The sequence below is a fragment of the Miscanthus floridulus genome, chromosome 16 (assembly GCF_019320115.1).
Source record: "Miscanthus floridulus cultivar M001 chromosome 16, ASM1932011v1, whole genome shotgun sequence".
Taxonomy (NCBI): domain Eukaryota; kingdom Viridiplantae; phylum Streptophyta; class Magnoliopsida; order Poales; family Poaceae; genus Miscanthus; species Miscanthus floridulus.
The window spans coordinates 24,447,200-24,474,178 of NC_089595.1; the positions used below are offsets into that span (position 1 = coordinate 24,447,200).

General features: G+C 44.3%; 3 protein-coding genes and 1 long non-coding RNA gene across 4 annotated transcripts; 3 read left to right on the top strand and 1 right to left on the bottom strand.

Annotated features, from left to right (window-relative positions):
• The first annotated feature begins 1,898 nt into the window (after window positions 1–1,898).
• Window positions 1,899–4,872, top strand: LOC136513074 (uncharacterized). The gene is made up of 2 exons (XM_066507071.1): window positions 1,899–2,857; window positions 4,183–4,872. Exons 1-2 carry the CDS (start codon window positions 2,023–2,025, stop codon window positions 4,272–4,274), a joined length of 927 nt encoding a protein of 308 aa, XP_066363168.1. The 5' UTR covers window positions 1,899–2,022; the 3' UTR covers window positions 4,275–4,872.
• Window positions 4,873–5,771: 899 nt separating this feature from the next.
• LOC136512542 (RNA-binding protein Y14A-like) lies at window positions 5,772–9,474 on the top strand. The gene is made up of 4 exons (XM_066506512.1): window positions 5,772–6,152; window positions 7,367–7,503; window positions 7,789–7,934; window positions 9,138–9,474. The coding sequence occupies exons 1-4, from the start codon at window positions 5,882–5,884 to the stop codon at window positions 9,184–9,186; spliced, it is 603 nt and encodes a 200-aa protein (XP_066362609.1). The 5' UTR covers window positions 5,772–5,881; the 3' UTR covers window positions 9,187–9,474.
• Window positions 9,475–13,530: 4,056 nt separating this feature from the next.
• Window positions 13,531–17,983, bottom strand: LOC136512769 (uncharacterized). Its single transcript, XM_066506767.1, has 7 exons — window positions 17,806–17,983; window positions 17,470–17,573; window positions 16,320–16,389; window positions 15,492–15,748; window positions 14,968–15,084; window positions 14,704–14,755; window positions 13,531–14,196 (listed from the first exon to the last, which is right to left on the bottom strand). The coding sequence occupies exons 2-7, from the start codon at window positions 17,557–17,559 to the stop codon at window positions 13,745–13,747; spliced, it is 1,038 nt and encodes a 345-aa protein (XP_066362864.1). The 5' UTR covers window positions 17,560–17,573; window positions 17,806–17,983; the 3' UTR covers window positions 13,531–13,744.
• Window positions 17,984–20,485: 2,502 nt separating this feature from the next.
• LOC136514173 (uncharacterized) lies at window positions 20,486–22,317 on the top strand. The gene is made up of 4 exons (XR_010773555.1): window positions 20,486–21,087; window positions 21,216–21,305; window positions 21,814–21,884; window positions 22,008–22,317. It is a non-coding gene; the product is annotated as an uncharacterized lncRNA (long non-coding RNA).
• Window positions 22,318–26,979: the final 4,662 nt, after the last annotated feature.

Sequence of the window (26,979 nt, forward strand, 5' to 3'; positions counted from 1 at the left end):
TTCCTTTCTTAGCTCAGCGCACCAATTTCTCATCAATATATACCCCATTAAATAATCTCCAACAGTATCTACAAGTTTTCAAATCAAAACTGGTTTTTAGAACCTTTCAAAAAACACACTCCCCCAAAAGTTCAATTTTATTCGTTCCTAAAAACATACAGGTTGTCATCTCCCTGCATAAACCATCCAGATGAACAAAATAACTCGCCGTAATGGTGTGGCATCCCTACAGCCAAGCTCACACTCAGAGCCTTCAAAAACAGAATCTTCAATGCGTGATCTACCTCCTGGTATTGTTAGATGAGAAAATAGTGGTTAGAGATCCAATTTCAGCAAATCTCCTAGGGCTGGCCATCCTAAGGCCAGTCTCAGTGGGGGTTTCATCTCCCAGTTTTCAACACATCTTTATTTTGGAAACAGTGCAGAAGAGTTTCATCCCCATGAAACTCTCTCTACTCCCATAAAATTTTATCTTCTCTCTTCATCAAGACAGTGCCATGTCAGCATATTTAATGCCCATAAAACTCTATAAAATTCCCATAACTCACACCCAAAACCTACGGAATTTTCATTGTCTGCTCTATCTATCTCTTGTATTCTCAGACCTAAAAGGAGTGGCCGGAGATCCAATTCCGATGGCCGGCGGAGGTGGCAATGTGAGTTGGGCCTAACGCGAAGCGTCGAGAAAAAAAACCAGTGCCAACACCGACTGTGAGTATCGGTTGTCCGTATGTCTTTGCAGATGGATGGCTCTATTTTTCCAAGCACGAATAGATTGAGGCTTAAGATAAGTTGTTGTAGCAGTGGAATTTTGTTTCCATCATAGTAAAAAAAACAAAATTAACAGTAGGTTTACCAAACAGTTGATGCTCTAAAACTTTTTTGTCTTCTAAACTATTAATGTGTGCAATAGTCTCTGTAACAAAAAATGATTATCTTTTGAGAATACTTTCAAATATGAGGTCACTGTATCATTCTTTCTATTAATAGGTCGCATATGTTTTACACTATGATTTGAGTTAAAAAATTTCGAGTTTCAATCTTCAAACATTTGCACGCTTTTTACAAGGGATCAAAGCAATAGATCGTGGACCCATAAATGGACTTAATTTTTGCAGTTTACATGGGCAATCCAAAAAGTCGGAGTGTTTTACATAGCAAATATAATGGATCAACTGAACGAGCACATATTATCCTGACAACATTTCGCATAAAGAGATCGAAAAGGAATGCTACATTGTAAACTCAACACACAAAGTTCGTTCCTCACCAGCTACATGTTAAACTGGTTTATTAATTAGTTTTATATCGCAGGGCGTGATTAAAACGGATGCATTTCCAGTTGACGACGGCACTGGCCAACCAGTTGTTTCCCATGCTAGCCTCCTGAAAAACATCTGAGATTGACACCACCACCATCAACAAATTAAATGAAGGCTGCCCGTCCATGCATATGCATGTCATTTGTCAACACAAACACTGCAGCAGATATACTTAAAGCGTATAATACTCTAACGGATATACTACGACTATAATCAGCGGGCAGTCATCCATCCTGAATTCATTACGCCCTGCTGGTGACAGGAGACCTGCACGTACGCCTGATTGAACAGGGCACTGTTGGTACACTCGTTGCCATGCCACCATGCCATGCAGAGAGCGAGAGGGACAGGACAGCTAGCGTCGCCCAACGTCACGCACAAACCTATCTCCGTCGTCTCCATTTGGCCGTCCCGGCCGGTCGTCGTCCAGTCCATGTGTCGCGCCACCGGTTCCCCCGGCCGTCGCCATCGCCGGTCACCTCACCCTCCACTACGCGCACTGCCGGAGGCCGGAGGCATGTATATATAGCCCCTTACCCCTGCCTCACCAGCCTACCCTTCCCACCCAACCACTGGTCGCTAGCTCGCTCTCCAGCAACTATTCTCACCTGCACCACTTCTCTCTCGCGATCCAAGCCGAACGAGCCACCTAGCTAGCTAGTTTGACTATCTGGCATTCTGGCAGGTGATCAGGTCAGGCATGGCGAGCGCGACGACGGAGCAGCGGGCCAGCCTCATCGTCGACGGCGAGGAGGATGAGCAGCAGCAGCAGCAGCTTGACGACCTTGTTGGCCGCGCCGCCGTAGTGGCGAGGGAGGTGAGCAAGCGGGTGTCTCGCCTGGCCGTCGAGGGAGGAGGAGGAGCCGACGCCGCCGCACGCCGCCAGCAGGGCGTCTTGAACATCGGCGGCGGTGGCGTCGTCGCCAGGCCAGCAGGGAACGGACATCATCACGGGGCCGACGCGGGGGCGCCGCGGTTCCGGCGCTCGTTCACGGCCGGCGCGCAGACGCTGCCGCCGCCGCACGCGTGGCTGGCGATCGAGGACACGAGGAAGCAGCAGCAGGAGGAGGAGCACGACGACAACGACGAGCAGTGGGCGCGGCTCTTCCGTGGCGGCGGGAGCGGGACGCAGCATCATCAGCAGCAGCAGATGCAGAGGCGGAGCAGCTTCAGCGTGGTGCGGCGGGAGCGCGCGGCGCGGGAGGCGTGGCTGGACCGCGCGTGGGAGATGAAGCGGAGCTGGCACCAGCGCAACGGCGGCGCACCCGACGCGGACACCCCCGTGGTGGTGGTGGTGGGGACGTCGCCGAAGGGGTCGCCGTCGTCGTCCCAGCAGCATCAGGCCATGTCGGCGAGCGGCGGGGTGGCCATGGACGTGGAGGAGGTCCGCGCGTGCCGGGACCTCGGGCTGGAGCTGCCTTCCGACTGCACCGTGCAGATCCAGTGCTACGGGCTGTCCGGCGGCGGCAGCTCCACCCACTGCACCAGCCCCGGCAGCGGCGCCGACTCGCCCTGCGCCGTCTCCATCCCTGCTGGTACGTACTACCATAGTAGCACCATCTATTGGTCGTTTATTCTGGAACTGAAACGTGCTAGAAATGAATTCATCACAGACTAGAATATATATTTCAAATTTAAGGTGTTTTTCCCATATTAAAATCCAAGAACAACAATAGTAATCGCGTTTAGTAGTAGTACTATACATATGGCGCACATAATATCTAAGAAGGTACAAGGAGGAGAGAAAAAAATAGAAAAAGGTACAATACATTTGAGCAAAGGTGTGCTAGTTTAGAATTTGTAACCACTCGTAGTTTATTTGAACAGCGGTGCAAAAGAATAAGCAAATAATAGTACTGTTAACTTAGGCTATCTTTATATTCTTATAAAGCTAAATCCCACTAGATGTTTTCTCTCTTCACGCAAGACATGGCTTAGGGGGTGTTTGGTTCTTTAGTCGCCCCTAAAAATTCATGTCACATCGGAATGTTTAGGTACTAATAAAGAGCATTAAATATAGATTAATTATAAAACCAATTACATAAATGGAGGCTAATTTGCGAGACGATTTTTTTAAGTCTAATTAATCTGTCATTAGCACATGTTTACTGTAGCACCACGTTGTTAAATCATGGACTAATTAGACTTAAAAGATTCGTCTCGCAAATTAGTCGTAAGTTATATAATTAGTTTCGTAATTAGTTTATATTTAATACTTTATGCATGTGTCTAAATATTCGATGTGACAGGAATTTTAGATCGTATAGAAACCAAACAGCCTCTTACTTTAATTTGTAGGAGTACTTTGGTAGGAGAATAAAAACTAAAGTTCATTAATAATAGCTAGCTCTTCTAGTACTTTGCATGGCGGGCAGGGCATGGCAGCAAGACGACGACGACGAGTTCTCTGCCGGATCAGCAAGGGCACTGCTGGCTGCAGGACTCCATAAATTAGGGAGAGGATTAGCTTATCCACCTACGACCGCTTGCTTTCCGGCCCTGCTTCGTCGTGGCAATTAAATCCATCCCTGTTGACAGGGACGACCACTCCATTTGCATAAATATATTCTCCGACTCCGATCCACTGCAGGTGCTGTTGGGTCGCCATATCCAGCTGCTAGTCTATCATCATAAACCACGTTCCCGCACCGTTCCCACCATGGCTTTAATTGGCCAGTTAATCCGATCCCTGTGTGTCACGATCTGCCATCATCAGGAGACTCATCGATCGATCTCATGATGCTGGATAGAGATAGCTATGCATGGTTATTATTACTACTCGCCATCGATTAGTTGCGTCTATGTATTCTAAATTTTTCTTCCTTAATCTTTTTCCTGAACAAACGCGTTATTATTACAGGAGGAGGAGCGGATCCGACGGACGTGAAGGCACGGCTCAAGGTGTGGGCGCAGGCGGTGGCGCTTGCTTCCACCACCCATCTCACCTCATGATACGCTCCGCAGGGGCTGTACTGCATCGGATCAAATTTAGTTGAACAAACAAACTGGAGTGTCTCGTTATAAGTTTTTTTTTATGTATTTAGCCATATATATAAGCAAATGCATGGGTGTACGTATACCGCGCTTTTTTTTTCTTTTTCTTTTCTTTTCTTCCAAATTAGATATACATTCCAGATAGATAGTATATATATACGTATCTAATTAATCTCCGCGTGTAAGTGTCCTATATAGTCAGTGGCGGATCCAAAGGGGGGGCTGGGGGGGCTCTAGCCCCCCCTAATGTCTTGATTTCAAGCCTAATCACTGTAGCAAAAGCTTGATTTCACCATTAAATCTTCATGCAAATCAACATCTCCATTGTTTTAGCCCCCCCTTATCCCGCATCGTGCATCCGCCACTGTATATAGTCTACTAAGTAGAGTACTTACTCTTCGATTTGGAATGTGTAAGCGTCCAGTGTGTGGGAGACACATTATACAAGCGAGGCTTGTGCGTGTTGTGTGTGTGTGCAAGGAATTGTATTAATGTAAGCTCTACCCTTTTTAACAAAGCTGAGAACAAATGTATTTTATATATACTAACATACATATATACCAGGTGTCGTCCAAGCAATCACATGGGAGAGCTTTCTTGTGTGTAGGCCAACGGTGGCCATCATCACCTAGCTATGACATCTCATTTTATTTCCCCTAAAGTTGGCATATGTATCCCTTGTCTGTATATCGATAATAATTCTCCACCGGCATCCATCCCGTGACTCCCATCCGGACGCGGCTTGACCAGCGTAGGACCGGCTCCCATCTCTCTCAAAAAACCCACTCCGCTCATCCTTCAACTCCCTTCCCTCATCGTGGCTTTTGTTCCATCGGACGCGACGTGCCTCTGCCCGAGCAGTGCCCCCGCCCCCTGCACACGCCACGCCTCTGCCCAAGCCACGCGCAAATGGTAGAGTCTGTGTTTAAGTAGTCCACAATTAATACGATAGAGTCTGATGACTGTGTTTATTGCTTGTTGAGAGCCATCTGTTCAGGATCAAATGGCTAACTGAGTTGGCCTAGGTCACAGACAGCGCATCATGACAAATTTTGTGGGCTAGGCCTAAGTTTTCAAACATATGGTTCATGTGTGAACACGTCGACCCAGTCTACAAAGTTGGTTGTTTCTTATCTTTTATTAATTTGAATAGTTGGGTTGCATTAGAACATGATGAATGAATAGTTTTTTATTGGACGGTGACGAGAGGCAAGTAAGATATTGATGGAGTAATACCCCGTCGCAATGAGTTGCATAATAGATAAAAATTCGTACTTGTACCCATACCTTCGGGTAGCATTTTGCACCCTGAGACTCGCGAGTTGGATAGCCATTGGAAGTTAGAACAGATAGAATACCATTATGTTTCGACTCGCGAGTTTCTAGAACAAATAAAAGAATATCGCAGGGGTTCCTCTGAAAAACTCCATAACCCCACGCCCCACCGACTCGGCGACTCGCGACTCCCGAACCCCAAAAGTCCCAAACCCGTAGCCGTAGGTCTCGTCTCCTCTCCCCCAACCCGATCCAACCGAACCCAGGCGGCGGCGGCGCCAGCGGCAGCGATGGCGGCGGTGACGAACGCCGACGTGGAGGTGGTCGACTTCGACCTCGACGACGACGACCTCATGGACGAGGACGCCGGGCCGGATCCGGCGCCGGCCCCCGCCCCCGCCTCCCGCCTCCGCTCCACCATCGCGGGCGACGACGCGCCGCGTAGGACCAAGGGCCGCGGCTTCCGCGAGGACCCTAACTCCTCCGCGCCCCGCGACTCGCGCTTTGGCGCGGGGGGACGCGCCGACCTGGACTCTCTCGGCGGCCCGGGACCCATCCAATGTACGCCTCCCCCTCTCTTTCTTTGTTTTTTTCCCCCTCAAAGATTTGCTTGAACCGATTAGGTTTTCTTGGCAATTTAGTACTGATGAGGCAAGTAGGATTGTTTGATCTCAGCTCTATTATAGGATCCAAAAGCCTATGTAAGTTGGTATGTGTGCTGCCTTGATGTATTGCTTTCTTTGTAATGTGAGCGGATTTTGGGGGTTCGAAGAACCTAAAGATTTCGCATTGATCGGTTAGTTCCATGGCCCAGTTAGCAGTACTTGTTGCGATGTGGAAAAGATCGATTTTTTTTATGTGGATGTGGAAGTGAAGCTTTGGGTTGCTGCAGTGGATTGTTCCCTGTTTTTTCCCTCATCATTTTTCTGATTTTAGTCAAGACCAATGTCCAATGGGGTTCAAAGACCCCAAAGGTTTCACATTGATCAATTAATTCTACATTGGGTTAGTTTCCACTTTAAATATGGACTACTCTGATTTCTCTAGGGTTTGTCTTGGGAACTTCTATATTATTTCCAATGGAAATTTCAGTTCCTTCTGTGAGCATGATTGTTCATTTTACTCATATATCACATGGTAATGTGCGCAGAGTATTATGTTCTTTGTTGGTCTGTTTATCTTCCTGCCTTTTGGTTATCAGTTCTTTCTGACACCATAGAGGTTGGTTATTGATGTGAGCTGAAGGCTGTCAAGGTATCAATGTTAATTAGCTTGTTAGTTGTTAGTGATGGGCTGAGGATATAATAAATTAAAAAGTTCTTTTACTTTTTTGTAGCTATTCAAAGAGAGTTATTTTCAACCTGACTACTGTTTATACACCATTATTTGATTCTGTAATCCTGAAGTTTTGGTTCCTGTAGGCACAACTGAGCCTCTTAGCGTTTTGTTTTGTTCTTTCCCTTGCATCCTTTCATTTGGAGCTTTATACCTCTCTTTTAGTTCATGTTAATTCGATGCCTATGTTTGCCCACGTCACAAAATTTAGTAACTTCTCAAAAAAAAATTCGGTCACCAGTTGAACTGTGATTGGTTAGATGTGCCTTTATAAATTTGTACTCTAGGTAAAATAAAGCAAATTGATCACACTGTTTTTCAAAAAACAATAACTTAATGAAGTCTGCAGAGTTCTTTTACTTTTGTAGAAGGTTCTTCTCTATGATGATAATTAGTTCCACTTTGAGTTCATGTATGTTTATTTTGTTCTCTTGTTGCAGCAATTGAAGGATGGATTGTGTTGGTCACTGGAGTGCATGAAGAAGCTCAAGAAGAAGATCTTCAAAATGCTTTCCAAGAATTTGGGCAGGTCAAAAACCTGCATTTGAATTTGGACCGTCGTACCGGATTTGTCAAGGTCTGTTTTATTTCACTTAAATACTCTTTAGCTTGCTGGCTTGCTGCCTGCATCACAATATTCCTCATTTTAGAATTTGACATTCTTAACATATAATTCTTGAAAGCAACCCTTGATAGTAATTAGCAAACGACTTAGGGTGGAAGCTCCTATATATATGTGATCTTGCAAATGACGAAATGAGTACCTTTATATGTGGTATCTGTTGTTTAAATACCAGTTATTATTATTTTTTTAATCTTCTCCCAAGCATTGGTTTTTACTTTTGCCCCTTTCTCTGTACAGGGGTACGCTTTGATTGAATATGAGAAGTTTGAAGAAGCTCAGGCTGCAATAAAAGAACTGGATGGAGCTGAGCTTTATAAACAAATAATGAGTGTCGATTGGGCATTTAGCAGTGGCCCTGCCAAGCGCAGAAATGCTCGGAAAAGGTATTTGCTTCTTTTTCCCCCCTGCAATTTTGGTATGGGAAAAACAGGGCAAGGTCACTACTAGTTTTACTTCCTCTTTTTGTGCTAGTTGTGTTAGTTTGTTGGATTCCTTCCCCTTTTTGTACTAGCTGTGTTGGTTTGTTGGACCCAAATATTTGGGAAGTACATGTTTCACAATGCTCAATATTTGTTGGTGTTTAATAATATCTGAAGAAAGGTTTGATCTGATCCTGATTTGGTGATGGAAGGAGGTTTTAGAAATGGTCAGAGCTAATTGCACCAGTTACTTGGTCATTAGTGTAACAGACAAGCCAATTTGACTAGAGTTATGGATTGATATTTTTTTTAGTTAAAACTGCACTGAATCAACATGGAGTTGAAACTGGTATGCAAACTGACTGCAGTAAAAGTTATTGACCTTTCATTTGTCTTGTCACTTTTTGCTCTTGTGGAAATTGGCTCTAGACCACATCCATTATCGAAAGGTATCATGCTTCCGACTTTCCAGAATCTGTGGTAAAAAGTAGGTTACCTGCTTGGTTCTTAGAGGTAGTTCATGTTGTCATTGAGTATGTTTTCCTGAGACATTTTTTTCTCTTAAGGTGTTGTCTTACCAATGCCTGGCATTTCCAGAAGAGCCATGTTAACTTTCTCAGTTTTCTTATATTTGGCTTGCCTCAATATAATTGCTTAATAAATGCCCCCTGTTCCTTCTGATTATTATAAGATATACAAGGGGTCTACTTAATACAATTGGTGTTCCTTCTAGCACCAATTGAAGAAAAGCTTTTCCAACATCAGTTGAGGTGGTTTGGCCATGTCCAAAGGAGACCTCCAGAGGCACTAGTGCATTGTGGAGTCCTAAGCTAATAATATGAGGAGAGGTTGAGGAAGACCGAAATTGACATGGGGGGAGGCAATAAAAAGATATTTGAAAGCTTGGGATATACCTAGAGATCTATGTTTGAATAGGAGTACTTGGAAAGCGGCTATTGAAGTGCCTGAACCGTGACTTGGGGCTCTTGGTTGGTTTCGACTCTAGCCTACCCCAACTTGCTTGGGACTGAAAGGCTATGTTGTTGTATACAAGGGGTCTACTGTTACTATTTCCCCTCAGTTCTTTGTTGATGCTCGGCTTGTTGCCCAGCCACTAACTAAATGAAATATTGCTGACTTTATTTGGTACTTTTGTGTTTCTGTCAGGTCACCACCAAGAGCTCGTTCTAGGACCCCACCCAGGAGAAGGCACTGATGTTTCCCCAGCATTACTATGTCATGTAGTGCAAGAAGTCTCGGGATTCCAAATATTAGCTTGGTGTATGTGTATCGCTGGAGTTTGATGGTGGTTATTAGATTGCCTGCTGTTTCCTTATTTGGGACATTGGTAGTTGTATCCTGCTTTGAACTCTGGTTTGAGTTGATGGAGACATGGAGGTGCACTTAGCCGCTTAACATTATGTTTGGCATGCCAGTTGGAGACTATTGTAAGCGATGATCCTTTTGGATTTTTGGCAAGTGATGTGTTGGTGTTGGATTTTTATGTTCGTGTGTTCCTTCACTTTGTTATCGCCATTCTGACGAGTGATGCGTTGGGTTTTGATGTTCGTGTGTTACCCTGCTTCACTTTGTTGTTGCTCAGGAAATGCTCGTATTGCTTCACTTTGTTGTTGCTCAAGAAATGCTCGTATTGCAACAACAACAACAAAGCCTTTAAGTCGATTAGAGTTGAAACCCAACAGAAGCAATCAAGGTTCAGGCACGTGAATAGCTGTCTTCCAAGCACTCCTATCTAAGGCTAAGTCTTTGGGTATATTTTATCCTTTCAAGTCTCCTTTTATTGTCTCTATCCAAGTCAACTTCGGTCTTCCTCTGCCTCTCTTCACGTTACTGTCCTGACTTAGGATTCCACTACGCACCGGTGTATCTGGAGGTCTCCGTTGCACATGTTCAAACCATCTCAACCGGTGTTGGACAAGCTTTTCTTCAATTGGTGCTACCCCTAATCTCTCACGTATATCATCGTTCTGAACTTGATCCCTTCTTGTATGACCGCAAATCCAACGCAACATACGCATTTCCGCGACACTTAGCTGTTGAATATGTCGTCTTTTCATATGCCAATATTTTGCACCATACAACATAGCAGGTCTAATCGTCGTCCTATAAAACTTGTCTTTTAGCTTCTGTGGCACCCTTTTGTCACATAGGACACCAGACGCTTGCCGCCACTTCATCCACCCTACTTTGATTCTATGGCTAACATCTTCATCAATATCCCCGTCCCTCTGTAGCATTGATCCTAAATATCGAAAGATATCCTTTCTAGGCACTACTTGACCTTCCAAACTAACATCTTTCTCTTTCCGAGTAGTAGTGCCGAAGTCACATCTCATATACTCAGTTTTAGTTCTACTAAGTCTAAAACCTTTGGACTCCAAAGTCTCCCGCCATAACTTCAGTTTCTGATTCACTCCTGTCCAGCTTTCATCGACTAGCACTACATCGTCCGCGAAAAGCATACACCAAGGGATGTCCCCTTGTATGTCCCTTGTGACCTCATCCATCACTAAAGCAAATAAATAAGGGCTCAAAGCTGACCCTTGATGTAGTCCTATCCTAATCGGAAAGTCATCCGTGTCTCCATCGCTTGTTCGAACTCTAGTCACAACATTGCTGTACATGTCCTTAATGAGCCCGACGTACTTCGTTGGGACTTTATGTTTGTCCAAAGCCCACCACATAACATTCCTTGGTATTTTATCATAAGCCTTCTCCAAGTCAATAAAAACCATATGTAGGTCCTTCTTCTTCTCCCTATACCGCTCCATAACTTGTCTTATTAAGAAAATGGCTTCCATGGTTGACCTTCCGGGCATGAAACCAAATTGGTTCATAGAGACCCGCGTTATTGCTCTTAAGCGATGCTCGATAACTCTCTCCCATAGCTTCATAGTATGGCTCATCAACTTAATTCCCCGGTAATTTATACAACTTTGAATATCCCCTTTATTCTTGTAGATCGGTACCAATATACTTCTCCTCCACTCATCAGGCATCTTGTTCGATCGAAAAATATGATTGAACAGCTTGGTTAACCATACTACAGCTATGTTCCCGAGGCATCTCCACACCTCGATTGGGATACCATCCGGTCCCATCGCCTTACCTCCTTTCATCCTTTTCAACGCCTCTCTAACCTCAGATTCTTGGATTCTCCGCACAAAGCGCCTATTGGTGTCATCAAAAGAGTCATCCAACTGAAAGGTTGAGTCCATATTCTCACCATTGAACAATTTGTCAAAATACTCTTGCCATCGATGTCGGATCTCATCCTCCTTTACCAAGAGATGCTCCCTTTCATCCTTAATGCACTTAATTTGGTTGAAGTCCCGTGTCTTTCTCTCACAAACCCTAGCCATCCTATAAATGTCCTTCTCTCCTTCCTTTCGTACTCAAATGTTGGTAGAGATCCTCGTACGCTCTACCCTTTGCCACACTTACAGCTCGCTTTGCAGTCTTCTTTGCCACCTTGTACTTCTCTATGTTGTCCACACTCCTGTCATGGTACAAGTGTCTATAGCATTCTTTCTTCACCTTAATAGCCCTTTGGACTTCCTCGTTCCACCACCAAGTATCTTTAGCCTCGCGTCCCCTTCCTTTGGTTACTCCACACACCTCTGAGGCTACCTTCCGAATGTTGGTTGCCATCTTGTCCCACATATTGTTTATGTCGTCTTCTTCCTTCCAAGAGTCCTCTTTGATAACCCTTTCCCTAAATACCTCTGACGTCTCTCCTTTTAGTTTCCACCACTTTGTTCTTTCAATCTTAGCTTGTTTATCCCTATGGGCACGCACCTGAAAACGAAAATCTACCACCAAAAGCTTATGTTGAGAAACAACACACTCCCCTAGTATCACCTTGCAATCCAAGCATGCTCGTTTGTCCTTTCTTCTTGCGAGGACAAAGTCAATCTGGCTACAATGTTGTCCGCTACTGAAGGTCACTAGATAAGATTCTCTCTTTCTAAAGAAAGTGTTGGCTATCATCAGGTCAAAAGCTACCGCGAAGTCCAGAACTTCCTCCCCCTCCTGATTCATACTATCATACCCAAAACCTCCATGAACTGCCTCGAAACCTGCGCTTGTAGTACCTACATGCCCATTAAGATCTCCTCCTATAAAAAGTTTCTCACTACTAGGTATAGCTCTAACCAGACCATCTAAGTCTTCCCAGAACTGTCTCTTAGCACTCTCATCGAGGCCTACTTGGGGGGGCATACGCACTAATTACGTTCAAGACCATATCACCAACGACAAGCTTGACTAAGATAATCCTATCTCCTTGCCTTCTCACTCCCACCACACCATTCTTGAGGCTCTTATCAATCAAAACTCCTACTCCATTTCTATTCGCAACTGTTCCTGTGTACCAAAGCTTGAAACCTGTATTGTCCACCTCCTTCGCCTTCTGACCCTTCCATTTAGTCTCTTGAACGCATAATATATTTACACGCCTCCTAGTCGCGGTATCAACTAATTCTCTTAACTTACCTGTAAGTGACCCTACATTCCAACTACCTAAACGGATCCTAGTTGGTTCGACTAACTTCCTTACCCTTCGCACCCGTCGACTCTGATGCAAAGACCCTTGCTCATTTTTCACTACACCCGGGCGCCGATGTAGCGCGCCACTAAGGAAGCGACGACCTGATCCTTGGTTACTTGACACCATGCTCATATCACGATACGGCGCGTCACGGGGGTGACGACCCGGCCCTTGCCCATTTAACACCATACCCGGGTTCCGATATGGCGCGTCGCTAAGAGGGTTACGCCCCAATGATATTCTTTCGGGTTTCATCTCCATTTAAGTGGCTAGGTTTTTACATTGGCTCGCCACGCCTAACACAACCCTCCTCCTTTACCAGGGCTTGGGACCTGCTATGCTGGGACACCAAAGGCGCCCCACCATAGGCTATGCTGGGAAACGCTCTTATTTGTTTCTGCCCCTCTTTAACGTAGGTTGATTGAACAATTAGCGATTGGCAAGCTCCGAAGAGCTCATTTACTTTTAGCACTTGCTTGGAGCTCATTCATATTGAACAATTAGCGATGGGCAAGCTCAGCACTTTGGAGCTCGCTCACTCCGCAGCTCGCTCAGCACTTTGGTTGTTTTTGCATTTTTGGGACGTCGAGTTGCTCATCGTGCCGTACGTGGTCCCGCATCAGATGTCATACTTTGGTTACTGTGAGCATAAGTTTTGCATTTGCTCGACGTCAAGGTCCAGGTGAGTTATGTGCTGTCTCACGAATTGCATCCAAACTCGAGGCATGTTTGGATACAGGGATTAATCATTAGTTAGCTAAAAATTAGTTCTAGTGCATCTAAACAGAAAGGCTAATAGGTAGGTTAGTTTTTTTAGACAAATCTTCGACTAGTTGTTAGCTAACTAGCTAACCAACCTTGACTAATTTAAGTTATTTTTTAGCCCAGTTAGTAGCTAGCCCTAACTCATCCAAACGGGCCCTCAGTCACGACACAACGGAAGTGGTTACTCAGCGACAGAATAGAAGAAAACTCGGTCACAACACAATGGAAGAGTTAACTCAGCAACACATTCCTCTTAGCTTCTACAAAATGCAGCATTTTATTAACAACCATAAGCAGGATTAACTCTCCATCAACAACAAACAACTCCCCCAAAACAGGAACATAATAATATAATACCTCTATAATCACAGGACACAAAATTCAGCAACCACAGGCATTCGATGGCCTTGGCTTCGATGCCACTTCATTTGCCTGACGACTACCCACGGAAGCAGGCGCTGCGTTGCTGTTCCAACCGCGTGCCCTGCATGAGGTCTTTGAGTCTGGCTTTGATCGTACCAAGATTCTCCAGGCACTCTTCCAGGCCACCATCAACCTCACCTTCTGTCAAGGACGAGTCCTCTTGCTTGATTGATACTCCAATAACCGTTTCCTGCTTGATGGAAATCCCAATCCCTGCAGGTTGGCTGCTGGTTGCAGCAGCTTGGGCGTCATGGCTGGGGTATGGTGACTTGGATGTTGAGCTGGGCTTCAGGTCCTCTGTGGACGTGACAGTAGTGTCCTTCTGATAGATGTGGCTGGAAGCGCTGTTTGTGGCTGATGGAGGTGCAGGGATCATGGGACCTGGAGCTTCCTCAGGCGTATTTGAAGCTCTGCACAATGATTTCCGGGCGTCCCAGCTATCATTGTCATCATTTTCATCATCTGATTCTGTAAACATTTTGAGATAGATCAGTGAAGATGGTATCTTTGCTAGAACAACATATATAATTTGCAGGAAGTGGCATCACAGTAAAGTCCTTTTTTTTCAACAGATCCCTATACAAACAATGTAAAGAAGGGCAAAAAGGATCAACGGATTGGATTAACTAAATAGCCCAGCTTTGATAAGGAAAAGGAAGGAAGAGATGAAATGCAACACAATTTTGCAGGCTTGCAAGCGCTGGTTCAGAGGCATGGGAGAAAAGGAGATATGCAATCTTTTTTGGTTTTTCTTTATAATGCTATGTTTGTAAGTTTCATTTAGTAGAAAAACATTTCATCCTATGCTACTAGGATTTCTTGTATTTGCATCACAAATTAGCTAACTGCTGTAATCTTAACAGTACCAGATTAGCTAACCACGTGACAACTATTCCTATTTTTTTTAACGCAAATGACAACCATTTCTACGCACGCAACAATCAGAGTAACATGTGGACAAGAGATTAACAATACCAGATTTATAATGTTGAAGTAGACGAGCAGCATGCCAACCTTTTCCGTTTGCCTAGTAACAATAAAATCAACATATTATTCAATACATAAAAATATTATAGACAATAAACTATGACAGAAACTGCACTTCATCATTATAATATAAAGTAAATACTACCCTGGGAAAACAATCATGAGTCACCTATACTCAATATATTCTAGCACTTAAATACACAGATATCTAAAGAAATAATCTAAAGAAAGAATTTAAAATCCATCAGCTACCTGTGAAAGAGGGACCGTCCAACCTTTTGCTAGAGACCACTCGAGAGTAGGCCTCAGATCACTACAATTAGCATGATAACATTTGCCTTCACCTATGGGAGGTTCCGGCAGCTCTACCTGTAGACAGTTTTAGTAACATGTGGATATATTCAATAAGTAGATGGTTATAATATTGGCTACGGAATGAAGAAAACCATGAGAAAATGATAATCAAAGGAATAACTAGTTTCTTTCTACTAGATGAAATGATATGCAGCTCTCATCCATGTCCGAGAAAATAAAGAGGACTAACTAGTTGGAGAAGTAAAGTTTAAGGCCCTGTTCGCTGGGAGGAATTTCGAGGAATCCGGAGGAATTTGTGAGAGAGTGAACAGTGAAAAACCAGCCGTGCACAGTGAAATCCGGCTGGTTTTCTTACCCGCCGAACTGCCCCTAAATCATCTATTGCATGGTACATGAAAATAACAAGAAAATTTATGAGAACAGGTAATTTCTAGTAACATGGTAAGTCATTAAATTCTTACCTCAACCAGATCTTCATTGAGTAACTTAGTAATTGTCGCAGACCAATAACAACCTTCATTCAACCAATCAACCAGATCACCTATTTGCCAGGTTTCATCAACAATTGCTGTGACATCACTATTTGGTAACTGCTCAGGAACTTCATGCACAAAATACCATTTTGGAAACGAAGGCCTTATCATGATTTGAGTACTCTCTCTTGAATTTTGGTTGGACCTTGCAGGGTTCTTTCGAAAGAGCCTAACCCATTCCTTCTCTGCAAGGAAACAGCACGGGGAATGGAATATAATGTGCTTAAAACTAATGATTAATGTCAATAGTCATGCACTTATGCTGACGTTCCTATGTTCTTTTGAACTGGACACAGGAATGATGAACTGTGAATGGCTTATCTGGACCTTATATTCTTCGTCAACACCAAATTTTTATCAAACTGAGATTTATAGTCTAATTAACCAAATACTTGTTGGTGAGATAACATATGAACATGATTACATATCAGTTTGTGCTAAACAAATTTTGGTAAGCACATCTTATTGAAGAAAAGGGTGCCACCCAAACCTCAAAATATGTACCTGCTTGTGATGCAATACCCTTAAACTTGGCATTTCCATAATAGATGCCAAAGCCTATAAGTTCTTGTGGTTCCTTTGTATTCTTATAAGGTCTTCTAATCATTAGGGTTTGGATTACATAGATTGTACAATAAAGGAAGGTACTAGGTACATAAAAGTTAGCAGTATGAAATGTTCACAAATTTTAGTATCACTATTGAAAAGACAAAACAATTGCTTAACACAAGAGAGCTAAGATAAAGCTTTGCTTACTTTCACCGGGATAATCAATGTACTCCAAGTAACACTCCAGGTATCCAAACTTGACACGCATATTATGTATCTGAAAAATAGCTGCACTTAGTTAGCCCCTCTACTTTTTTCCATCTACTATGAATACACATCTACAATTCAGGAGATGCACGATGAATGAAAAATGAGGAAAAAGTTTGTTTCCTTTTATTTTTAATGTATGGATGGGCAGGTCTGTTTCCTTTCCTTTTTTTGAACGTAAAATACAGCAGGGGAGGCCCCCACTGTAGAGATTTATTAGAAAAAAGGCACTGTACAAAAGGGAGGCTTTACCCAAGCCAAAGCACAAAAAGGAAAAGAACAGCAGATGCAAGCTCAAGGATAGCTGCAAAGCTAGGGTAGGGAATCTATACAGAGAAGGAACTCATGACGTTTGTCTTCACTAAGTCTACAAGCCTGCAACCTGGCCTCTTCACAGAAGAGACGCTTCCAAGACGTTTCCTTTTTTTTAAATTGGCTTTGTAATATGACTCTTCCCTTAAAAGATTAGATACTTAACTTCTAGATTCATATATGGAGAAAATACTATTTTTCAAAACTTTTAAAGCTGAACTTAACTATTTATTAATGATTATTAATTATATTAATCACTGCTTCAATCTAGATTCTAGACCATTAAAAAAATCAGAAACATCATTGCTAGATGTTCATCTGTGATTCATGAGATGCATGATGAAACAAGGAAATATTATGTTGTACTCCCTCAATTAAAAATGTAAGCCATTTTTAGTTTTGTCCTAAGTCAAACTTGTATGAGTTTAATCAAGTTTAGAACAAAATATACAATATCTTCAATACAAAATAAAGCGCCATAAAGACATATTTCATAGAAAATTCAATGAAACTAAATTTTATTTTGTGGACGTTCATGCATTTTTCTATATAAACTTAGTCAATGTTAGAGATTTATGGCAAAACTAAAACTATTTACATTTCGGAACCTGAGGGAGTACTAACTAGCGACGATATGAAATTCCGACGAGAGGTTACTCGAATATCAACAGTTTAAATTAGTAATTCACTGCCACCACATATTACAAACAAATGCAGGCAACACTTTAGTATGGTAACTGAGCAGAGAAGTAATAAGGGGGGATAAAAGAGGCTTGACCTTGCAGCGAAACCATGCACCCCTGTAACCGCTCACCAAGGATTTGGACTCCGCGAGATCCCCAATCTTATACGGAAGAAGCAGATCCATCTCCAGCTACCAATCTAGAGGCACCAACAGTAGAAATCTAGTAAGCAGAATGTGAAGAGCCTAGTACCAGAAGTCCAATTACAACGATGGCCATAGCAATCCAGGTTAAGAAAGACCAGCGACTTCCTAATTTCCATCGATTTGGGAGGCGATGAATAAAGTAATCGACACCAAACAGTAATCAAGAGCCCAAAAGCAAATGCTTTCGTCCGAAAGGCGGAATGGAGGCAGCGGGCAGGGGCGTACCGGGAGGGAGGCAGAAGGGCAGCGTTCGATCAGCCTCGATGCGGAACCGCAGCCAATCGCCGCCGGCAACCCCGGCGACGGTTGCCGGCTCGGCGCCTCGTCCCGTCCCTCGCGGCCTCGCCGGTGGCGGCACGCGGCAGAACTGTGCATGAAGCGAAGGGACGAGTTTATAGATTTTGGATTGAGAGAATTCCGACACCGGTAGAATGAGTCATTTCTTCTCCCGAAATTTTCTTCGGTCTCTATTTGATATTCACTTTAACTTTTATCCCTAATTTAACACTACCGTAAAATCCGTTAGCTAACGATGTTAACTGGCTGTTAAAAAGACGTTTTTGCCTCTAGAAAAAAAGCGGCAAAGCAAATTTGAGAGAAAAAAAACCTGCGCCCGCCTCTGATGCATGCGCCCAGCTGAAAAAAAGGCGTAGATTTTTTTTCCTCTCAAATTTGCTTCGCCGCTTTTTTTTCCTAGGGACAAAAACATCTTTTTAACAGGCAGTTAACACCATTAGCTAACGGATTTGATGGTAGTGTCAAATTAGGAATGAAAGTTGAAGTGAGTGTTAAATAGAGAACGAAAAAAATTTCAGAGCTAAGAAAGGAACAACTCATTTTTCCAGTGTCAAATAAGGAGTTCTCTCTTTTGGATTTGGATTGGCTGAGAAAACATACGACTAATCATAATTTAATTATTACTAGATCAGTGCCCTTACATTGCAACGGGTGCAACATAAATTAAATGAAATGTTTATTAGCCTAAATTAAAATCTAGAATATATCAATTTAATTTTTTAAATGTATTATATCATGATAATGTCTAGAAGCATATTCATTATCGTAATGAATCTGAAATAAAAGCTAAGCTGAGAGCTTGTTGTCTGAAAGTTACGATAAACATCAGTTGCCTCAAAGGCTAAAAATTTATTGCTAGACATCGAATTGAATTTATCCATGCTATGTCTTGCCCAAAACATGTATACTCGAACTTACAATATTCTAGTCCGCATGAGGCATGGCAACAATTCATTTCTTGGGAAAAAAAGTATTTGTTGTCAACACGCAACGTGAAGGACGACGAACGAGATTTGGATCACGATCATGATCATTACGTGGTGACATTCCAATAAATTTATTTCTCTTCCTATAATTCTCTTTCCGTTTTATTCCATTTTCTTACTTGCCTTTTGGTGTCTCCATGTGGTGATTATTTGTCTGCCGGTGATTCTGTGTGTTTTATTTTATTTTATTTACTTGCCTTACAGTGTCTCCATACGGTGATTATTTACCTACCGAATATAGACCACATAAATGTTTTGATCCTGCCGAGTAGATGTTGACAATTCATGTGTATATATATACACACCTGACACTTTTGGGCTTCTTGCATGAATCTAGTGTTCACGTATGGTCAGATCATCTTACTGAGCATCTATCTATCTATACTATAAAGAAGCTAAGGAATTAGAAAATACCTATTATCAAAAAAAAAAAACTTCCTACCCACCTTAGTCTTCTCCGTTGGATGTGTTTTGATTTTGCATCCAACATTTTTATATAGACCTGACAGTCGAACCAAAGACGGGAAGGACGATACTTAGACTGACTCCAACAAATGGACCCAAATACGATACCCATTTCGCTATTATAGGTAGTCTACAGTAAAAAGGGCCCGGACCAAAATATCTCCACTCCAACGGCCACACCCAAATCCACGGCCGCCCACCCACCGCCGGACGCTCACCCACCCGTGCCTTCCCGACGCCGGCAGCGCGGGCGCCGCCCCGAGCACCCCGTCCAACCCCGCGGTCGCGCGGGCCGTCCCCGACGCCGGCAGATCTCGCGCCTAGGAGCGCGGCGCGGGGACGGGGCCTCCTCCCCCGACCGAGCTCGCGCCCGCGCCGGCGGATCTCGCGCCCGTGGCTCGGCGGAGCTCGCGTCCGCGCCCGGATCCGGCCCCCCTCTCTCTCCTTCTTCCCCGACGGAGCTCGCGCCCGGCGGAGCTCGCGTCCGCGCCCGGATCCAGCCCCCCTCCCTCTCCTTCTTCTTCCCCGACGGAGCTCGCGCCCGGCGGAGCTCGCGTCTGGCGGATCTCGCGCCCGCGCCCGGATCCGGCCCCCCTCCCTCTCCTTCTTCTTCCCCGACAGAGCTCGCGCCCGGCGGACCTCTCCCCCGGCGGAGCTCGCGTCCGCGCCGGCGGATCTTGCGTCCGCGGCCGGATCCGGCCCCCCTCCCTCTCCTTCTTCTTCCCCGACGTCCGCGGTCTCGCCTCGCCGAGCCGGCCACGCCTCGCCACGGGCCCACCACTTAGGGCGTCAGAGACGAGCGGGGCCGGCGGTGCAGCCGGTGCGGGAGCGGGCCACCTCGGCGTTGCGGAGGCGTGCGCGAACGGGCGGAGATTTGCGTACTGAGGAGAGAGGGCAGGCTTTTTTGCGTATCGCTTCCGTCGGTAGGCAAAATGCGTCGTCCGTCTGGGTCAGCCGTTGAAGGCTATTTTTGATAGGCAAATCAACTGCGCATAACGCATTTTGGGTTTGCATCTCTTCATTAGAGACCGTCTTACACGCTTTCCTGTTGCCGATCTCCCCTCCGATCCGTTTTTTTCTTACGCGCGCCGAAGCATACCCGCCGCTGTACCCACGGACCGTTTGGAGGCGCAACGCGACGAACGACGAACATACCCGCCCGCGTACCCACCCTCTCTTCCTTTCCTCCGTTGCGGTCGCGTCGCTCCGCTGGTTGCGCTGCCCGCGGCTTGTCTGGGCGAAGGCAGAGACCGGAGGGCGGAGGCAGAAAGTGCGAGGCAGCGAGACCGGCCCATAACCGCCGCGTTGCTCAGCCTCTGTATTCGCAGCGGAGGCCGGCAGGCCCGACGGTCCAAGTGGAGGCGAGGTCCAAGCGGAGACAGCCGGACGGCGGAGGCGAGGTCCGAGTGGAGGCAGCCGGACGGCGCAAGCGAGGTCCAAGCAACGATTCGCTGGTGGAGGCGAGGTCGAAGCAACGATTCGCTGGTGGAGGCCGGACGGCGGAGGCGAGGTCCAAGCGGAGGCCGATTGAGGGCCGACGCTGGCCTGCCGGCTTCGTCCATCCGACCGGCGAGGCGACGGCGACCCATCCGTGGCTCTGAGGCACCGCGGCGAGGCTCGAGGGTCGAGGGCCGAGGCTGCGGCCCCTTCCATCTCCTCCCTCAGCAAGCAGTGTCCTGGTGCCTGCTGTCTCTCTCACTCTTTGCATTGGAGAACAATTCCCGGCTGCATGCCGGTTTCACAGCCGCTTGGCCAATCGGTGACTGAAACTACACTTTATTTATATTAATTTAATCTTGTGGCTGATTAATCGATTCCCGATCATAGGTTTTGCAATAAAAAAAATCTTTGGTTAGATGTGCTATCAATCTGAAGTGGAAGATGCAGGATGCAGGTATAGGAGGTGCTATCGATCTTTGGAGGTGAGCGTGATGCACAGATTGATGCAGAAACAGTGTGGTGCCCTGATACAGTACGGTAAATCTCACAATTCCAATTTTCTTTCATTGTTAATTGAACTGATAGTTGTTGTAATTTGGTAGATTCAGACCCTTGGTAGAGGATGTGAGTTTTGTAGCATGCGTGGAATCCATACTCCATCGGTGTGCTGCTATATCACTTTTTTTTTCAAATTATTTCTTCTATTTGCACCTGATGACTCTTTGTGTTTGAAACTGTAAACAACTGCATATAACAACTGCATATACTTGCTTTTCAATTGCATGAATGTCACGAGGCTCTATGCCAAAGGCTTGAAGTTTTGAATATACTAGCCATATATTGAGTATAATCTTATAATATGGTTTTCTAAAAAAGAATATAATATTGTGGAAGTGAAATATGGAGAAAAAGAATGTGCATTGTCCCAATCAAGCATGTACCAGCATTTCGAATTTTCCATTGTCAAGAAGTACTTAACATCACTTCTATTTAATTTGAACATTTCTTTTGTATCTAACTTAGTTTATTTAATTAATTCTTTCAGGGCATTGGTCTCAATAATTTAAACAGCACACTACTTGATGAGCTGGGGAAATTGACAAAACTTCGACAGAGGTGAGTTGTCTATTTGGTCACTTTACTTGTGTTCTACATAACCATCTACGCTTTCTTCACTCTTTAAGCTGATAGCTATATGCATGACATAACTGAAAAATGCTATCCATGTTTGAGTTGCAGATACACGAGTTATTGTCTTCTATATGAGACTTGTACAGGATGCTTGGGATCTTCTTTTCGTTTTTGTTAGTTTTGCAGGCTGTATAGAGTATAGACTTTAGGTAGGTGACTCCCGAAAGTGTGGTGATCCGGTGCTTAGCCATGATGGGCTATTCCCCTTATTATTGCAGCTTAATGAGTATGCTAAGCTCTCAATGCCCACGAATATCACACAGACTCTCTCCAAGTTGTGCCGTGTTTTTTCTATCAAATTTTTATGCATGCATTGCCTCTTTTTCTGTCATAACATGGATATCTATGTATTAAATTAGTGAAAAAATGAAGAGATAGTTTGCCCAGCTATATATTTATGTTGCAAATCTGGAAGATGCAATGTAGACTTGATAATATTCATTAATATTTTATAAACTCAAGGCAACTATAAGTTTCCGTACACTATTTTCTTAGGCTGCATAAATAAACACTAAGATTAACTTTAGCTTTCATGGGATGTAGTGCTCTATTGTATTAATATAAGTTGTTACCACAACACTGACTGCATGATATTTATTGCATGGCCGAGGAGCACAAATAATGTTCCAATATTAATGATTGATGTTGTGGTGACATTTTTAAATAAAACTGCCACAATAAGTTACAACAAAAAGATATTTCCTCTGTAAACAACACCTGTATCCTGTGCTTTAGAACTGGTGCCAGATCTATGGTAAAATGTACAGTTGTTTCTGCTCCATTTTTTACTCTGGAAATACTAACATTTACGTGTCAATTACATAGGATGACATTTCACCCTTACAAACACTTTTATACCGACGCGTGCGTGTCACACGTGCATTTCCACTAGTATATATGTAAGAAAGCAAAGGAATGAATTGTTTTTCTAATTATCTTCTCTCGAACACCATAGATCTTCTTGTTACCATTGAATATCCCCGTCGCTTTCTAATTACCTTCTCTCGTTTTTTTTTCACAGGACTTTTTTTTTCACAGAACCAAGAGTTTCTGACTCTTTATTATTTTGATTCATGTTTTTTTTCTACTTGGCAAAAAGAAGACATGTAGTACAAATGAAAAAGTAAGATAGCCAATAATAATATAATAAATGTAAAAACAAAATGAAATAGACATAACATGTGCCTTCAAACTATTAATACTCTTTTTTTGAGAAAGGATGATGGTTCCCATCATCAAGTTTTTGTTGTGTTTCAGGTTAGAAACAAAACTTGTCATATTATAGCTTGGTTCACTTGATGTCCAACTAATCAATCATATGGAGTTGATCTAAATAAATATGCCCTTAGGCTATACACATGTTCCTAGTGCAATCTCTGATGAAGACCGCCATATGGAAAGTTGAGACATCACCCATCATAAATCATCAAAGAAAAAATCAGTCCTTAATACATTCGCAACGAACCCTTGGTCGACTTAGATCAAATATTAGAATTATAGATTTTTGTGTGTCGTCAAAGAACATCAAGAAACTTGGGACTTGTTTCGCAGGGCTTCCGGCTCCTCTAAAAACGGCTCCAGCTCTAGCTCATCTAAAGGAGCGACTTCTCTAAAGGAGGAGAAGCCCTTTAAAAAAACGTTTGCAAAATGGCTTCTCATGTTTTGGCTTCTTTGATGGTCTACATTAAAGGCTATTTTGTACCACGTGTATGTAAAAGAGTTAGCAGACAATGTGTCACGAGAATAAAGAAAAATGTTTTAAGCAAAAGGGAAAATTTCCATAGTTGTATTTCTAAATTAAAATATCAAAACTTTTTTTACTAAAATAATCAAAATATACTCATGTTTGATCTTGTTTTATTTCATGAATTGTAAAAACATCATGGTCAAAACGGATTTAGAAATGGATACACGGTTTAGAATTGAAGGAAATTACTTTCAAAATTTCGAAACCACACTATTTGTTTACGTCATGGTCCACTGCCTTTTGCATTTCCTCACAGACATCAGACTCCTCCAACCAACCATGGCTTTGCATGTGGCAAGAGAAAAGGAGCGGAGCCCCAGAAGAAACAATTTCGAGCACCGTCCGCCTAGTTATTTTTTTTTCTGGACCGGCTCCACTTGGCTCCTTGGCCGGAGCCCTTCTGTATGGCGGCGATCCTCTTGATATTTAATGTACACATGTTGAATACAACGGAAATTAAAGTTATGATGTATTTACAAGATTTGATATTGTCAACATTAACTTAAATTATATATGATATGACATATTTATCATTAAATAATGCATATGGAACATCAGTTAATTAGCTCTTAAATGAAGTCTATGGAAAGGGGCATAACACAAACACATATGTAGATGTAGGGGAAGGATAATAGAGAGCATTCCCTGTTCCCGTTTTCCATTAACGTTGAGTATTATTTTTTTTTCTTCGGTCGTAACATAGGGTGGTACTATACGAAAAAGCTATCTGTTGTCGGGGTGATTCTCTCCTTGCGCGTGCTTGATTTCTCCTGCCCATCGGATCCTTTGCTCCGTTGTCTATTCCTCACCGCGTTGCCTCGTACGCGGCGTGTCGCGAGCCCTGCTCTGTTTAGGCCTTACCACTGCGGGCTGTGCGATGTGGACCTCCACATCGAGTGCTTGCACGTCGCTAGATCCTCGAGAGGGAAAGGGAAGGCTGGGAAGGGGTGGTCATCATCGCTGGGTCAAGTACTGGGCGAGAAAGTTATGAAAAGCCTTGCAGATTCATTCCTTGCTTAGTAGTTTGAGATTACATCTCATTGTATCATATTTTACTATTCATGTTGTGTGTAAGTCATGTGGTCAATTGGTGTAAATTGATTTTTCATTATTGAGAATGGACATTTGGATTACTTGAATAGTAATCTGATATTTTTTTAAAGAAATGTTATACCACAATCGAGTGTTTCGGAGCAAGCCAACACTCGATTTCTTGCGCCTGGTGATTAGCTTGGTTAGGATTTGGAGTTGAGTGCCCTTTCTTCTCCAACTCCGGTGGATTTAGAAGGGGCTCAGGGAGGTCGGCCGGCCAGGCAGTGGGGACGATGGGAGGACGGCTTTAAGGTTCCGGCGGTGGTGGAGGCAGCCGGACTGGGTTGGGGTGGGGGCGCCCATGGCCATGGCGGCGGCGAGACAAGTAGGGGGAAGAAGAAGGCCGCCGTGGGCACAGTTAGGACGGCGACGGCGGGAGGGAGGAGGAAGAAGAACTGTGAAGAAAAAAATCGAGTGCCCTCCACCGGCAAAACACTCGGAGTGTTGTATAGAAGCCTATGCTCGATTTTGTTTGTCTATTTATTTATTTGGTTTCTCTTTGAAATCTTCCTATTTAGCTTCCATATAAATAATCTAGGTACTTTTTTTTGTTTTATATGTTCTATCTTTTTGCATTAATTTTGTTCATCTGATCTTTTTTTCTTTTTGACCGAAACGGTAGGGAAGCCCCCGACCTATATTTTTTTCTTTTTTCAATTAAATGAAAGAATGTTTATGTACAACAAAAAGAGATACATGGCATCTAGGCCCAAAGAGAAAAAAAGGTAAAAAAACATCATGTGTAACTATGTCTCCACTATTTTTTTTCCTCGAATACGCAAGGAAATTACGTATCATTGCATTAAGAAGGAGAATAGTTTAAGTACAAGGTTCGGCCTGGGGCCGAGGCATGCTTAGAGATTACATTTTGTTAGACTCCTTAAACACCGTGGGCAGCAGCTACTCCCTGGAAGCTAAACTACTCAGCCCTTGCGCCCCCGCCTTGATCCAGCGATCTGCCTCGGCTTTTATGAGCGCCAAGAAGTCGTTCACTGTTGTGGAGGCATCTCTGAAGCATCTGGCATTGTGTTCTTTCCATAACTCCCATGAGACCAGCGAGAACAGGGAGTCGAGACCGTGTCGCTGCTGGCCATGGCAGTTAGATCGCAAGCGCCTCCACCAACTGATTGTTGTGCTAGTTGCTGGCGGTACTTGGATGCCCAGGTTTTGATAGACATGGAACCAAACCTCTCTCGAGTACGGGCAGGAAGAGATGATGTGGTCGATCGTTTCTGGGGCTTGATCGCAAAGGTAGCATTCTTGTCGGGCTTCCAGACCGTGTCTTGCACGCCAGTCAGCCGTCCAATGACGTTTCCGGAATGCCAACCATAGGAACACCTTCACTTCCGATGGAGCCCATGTCTTCCAAATGAGACCGTGTCCTCTGAATTCAGCTGAACCTGCGTGCAGCATCGCATATGCTGATTTCGCAGTGTATAGTCCGTCTGGTGTCCAGCGCCATACAGTTCTGTCCGGCTGATCATTGAGGATGACATTTTGCAAGGTGCTCCAAAGATCCAGGTACTCGACGATGACATTCATGGTAATGCCACCAGAGATACATCTGACCCACTGTCGATTTGCCAATGCCTCGCGCACTGTCTGTTTCCTCCAAGTTCTTGGAGAAACTAGCTGTGCCAGGCTCGGCACAATATCTGTGGCTGATTCCCCTTGTATCCATCTATCTGTCCAAAACAGCGTGGCCCGTCCATCGCCCACCAAAGTGTACGTGGATGCTCTGAAGAATGCCTGTACTTGCGGCTCTGTGCTAATAGGCAGCTGGCTCCAAGCTCGCTCGCTGTGAATTTTTTTTTATTTTTAACACTTTTTTTAGTAAACTAATTTTAAATCTAACACTGTTTAATTTTTTTTTCAAAACTAACACTTTTGGCCGCGCCTATTTTCATGGCGCGGCGAAACGCCTGTGCCACGCCATGCATGGTGGCGTGGTGAGAGGGGTGACGTGGCGACGACCGGGGCGCTGACCGGTGACATGGAAGGATCTGCCGCGCCATCGATCTTGGCGCGGCAGTGACGCGCCAAGGCCCACGGCGCGGCAGGACTAGGTAAATATCGTCCGCGAGCCGCCCGCCCTCCTTCTTGCTTGCCCTCCTGCATGCCCGCCGCGCCGGCCGCCGCCGCGCTGCGAACGAAGGCGCGCCACGCCCTCCGGCCAGTCCG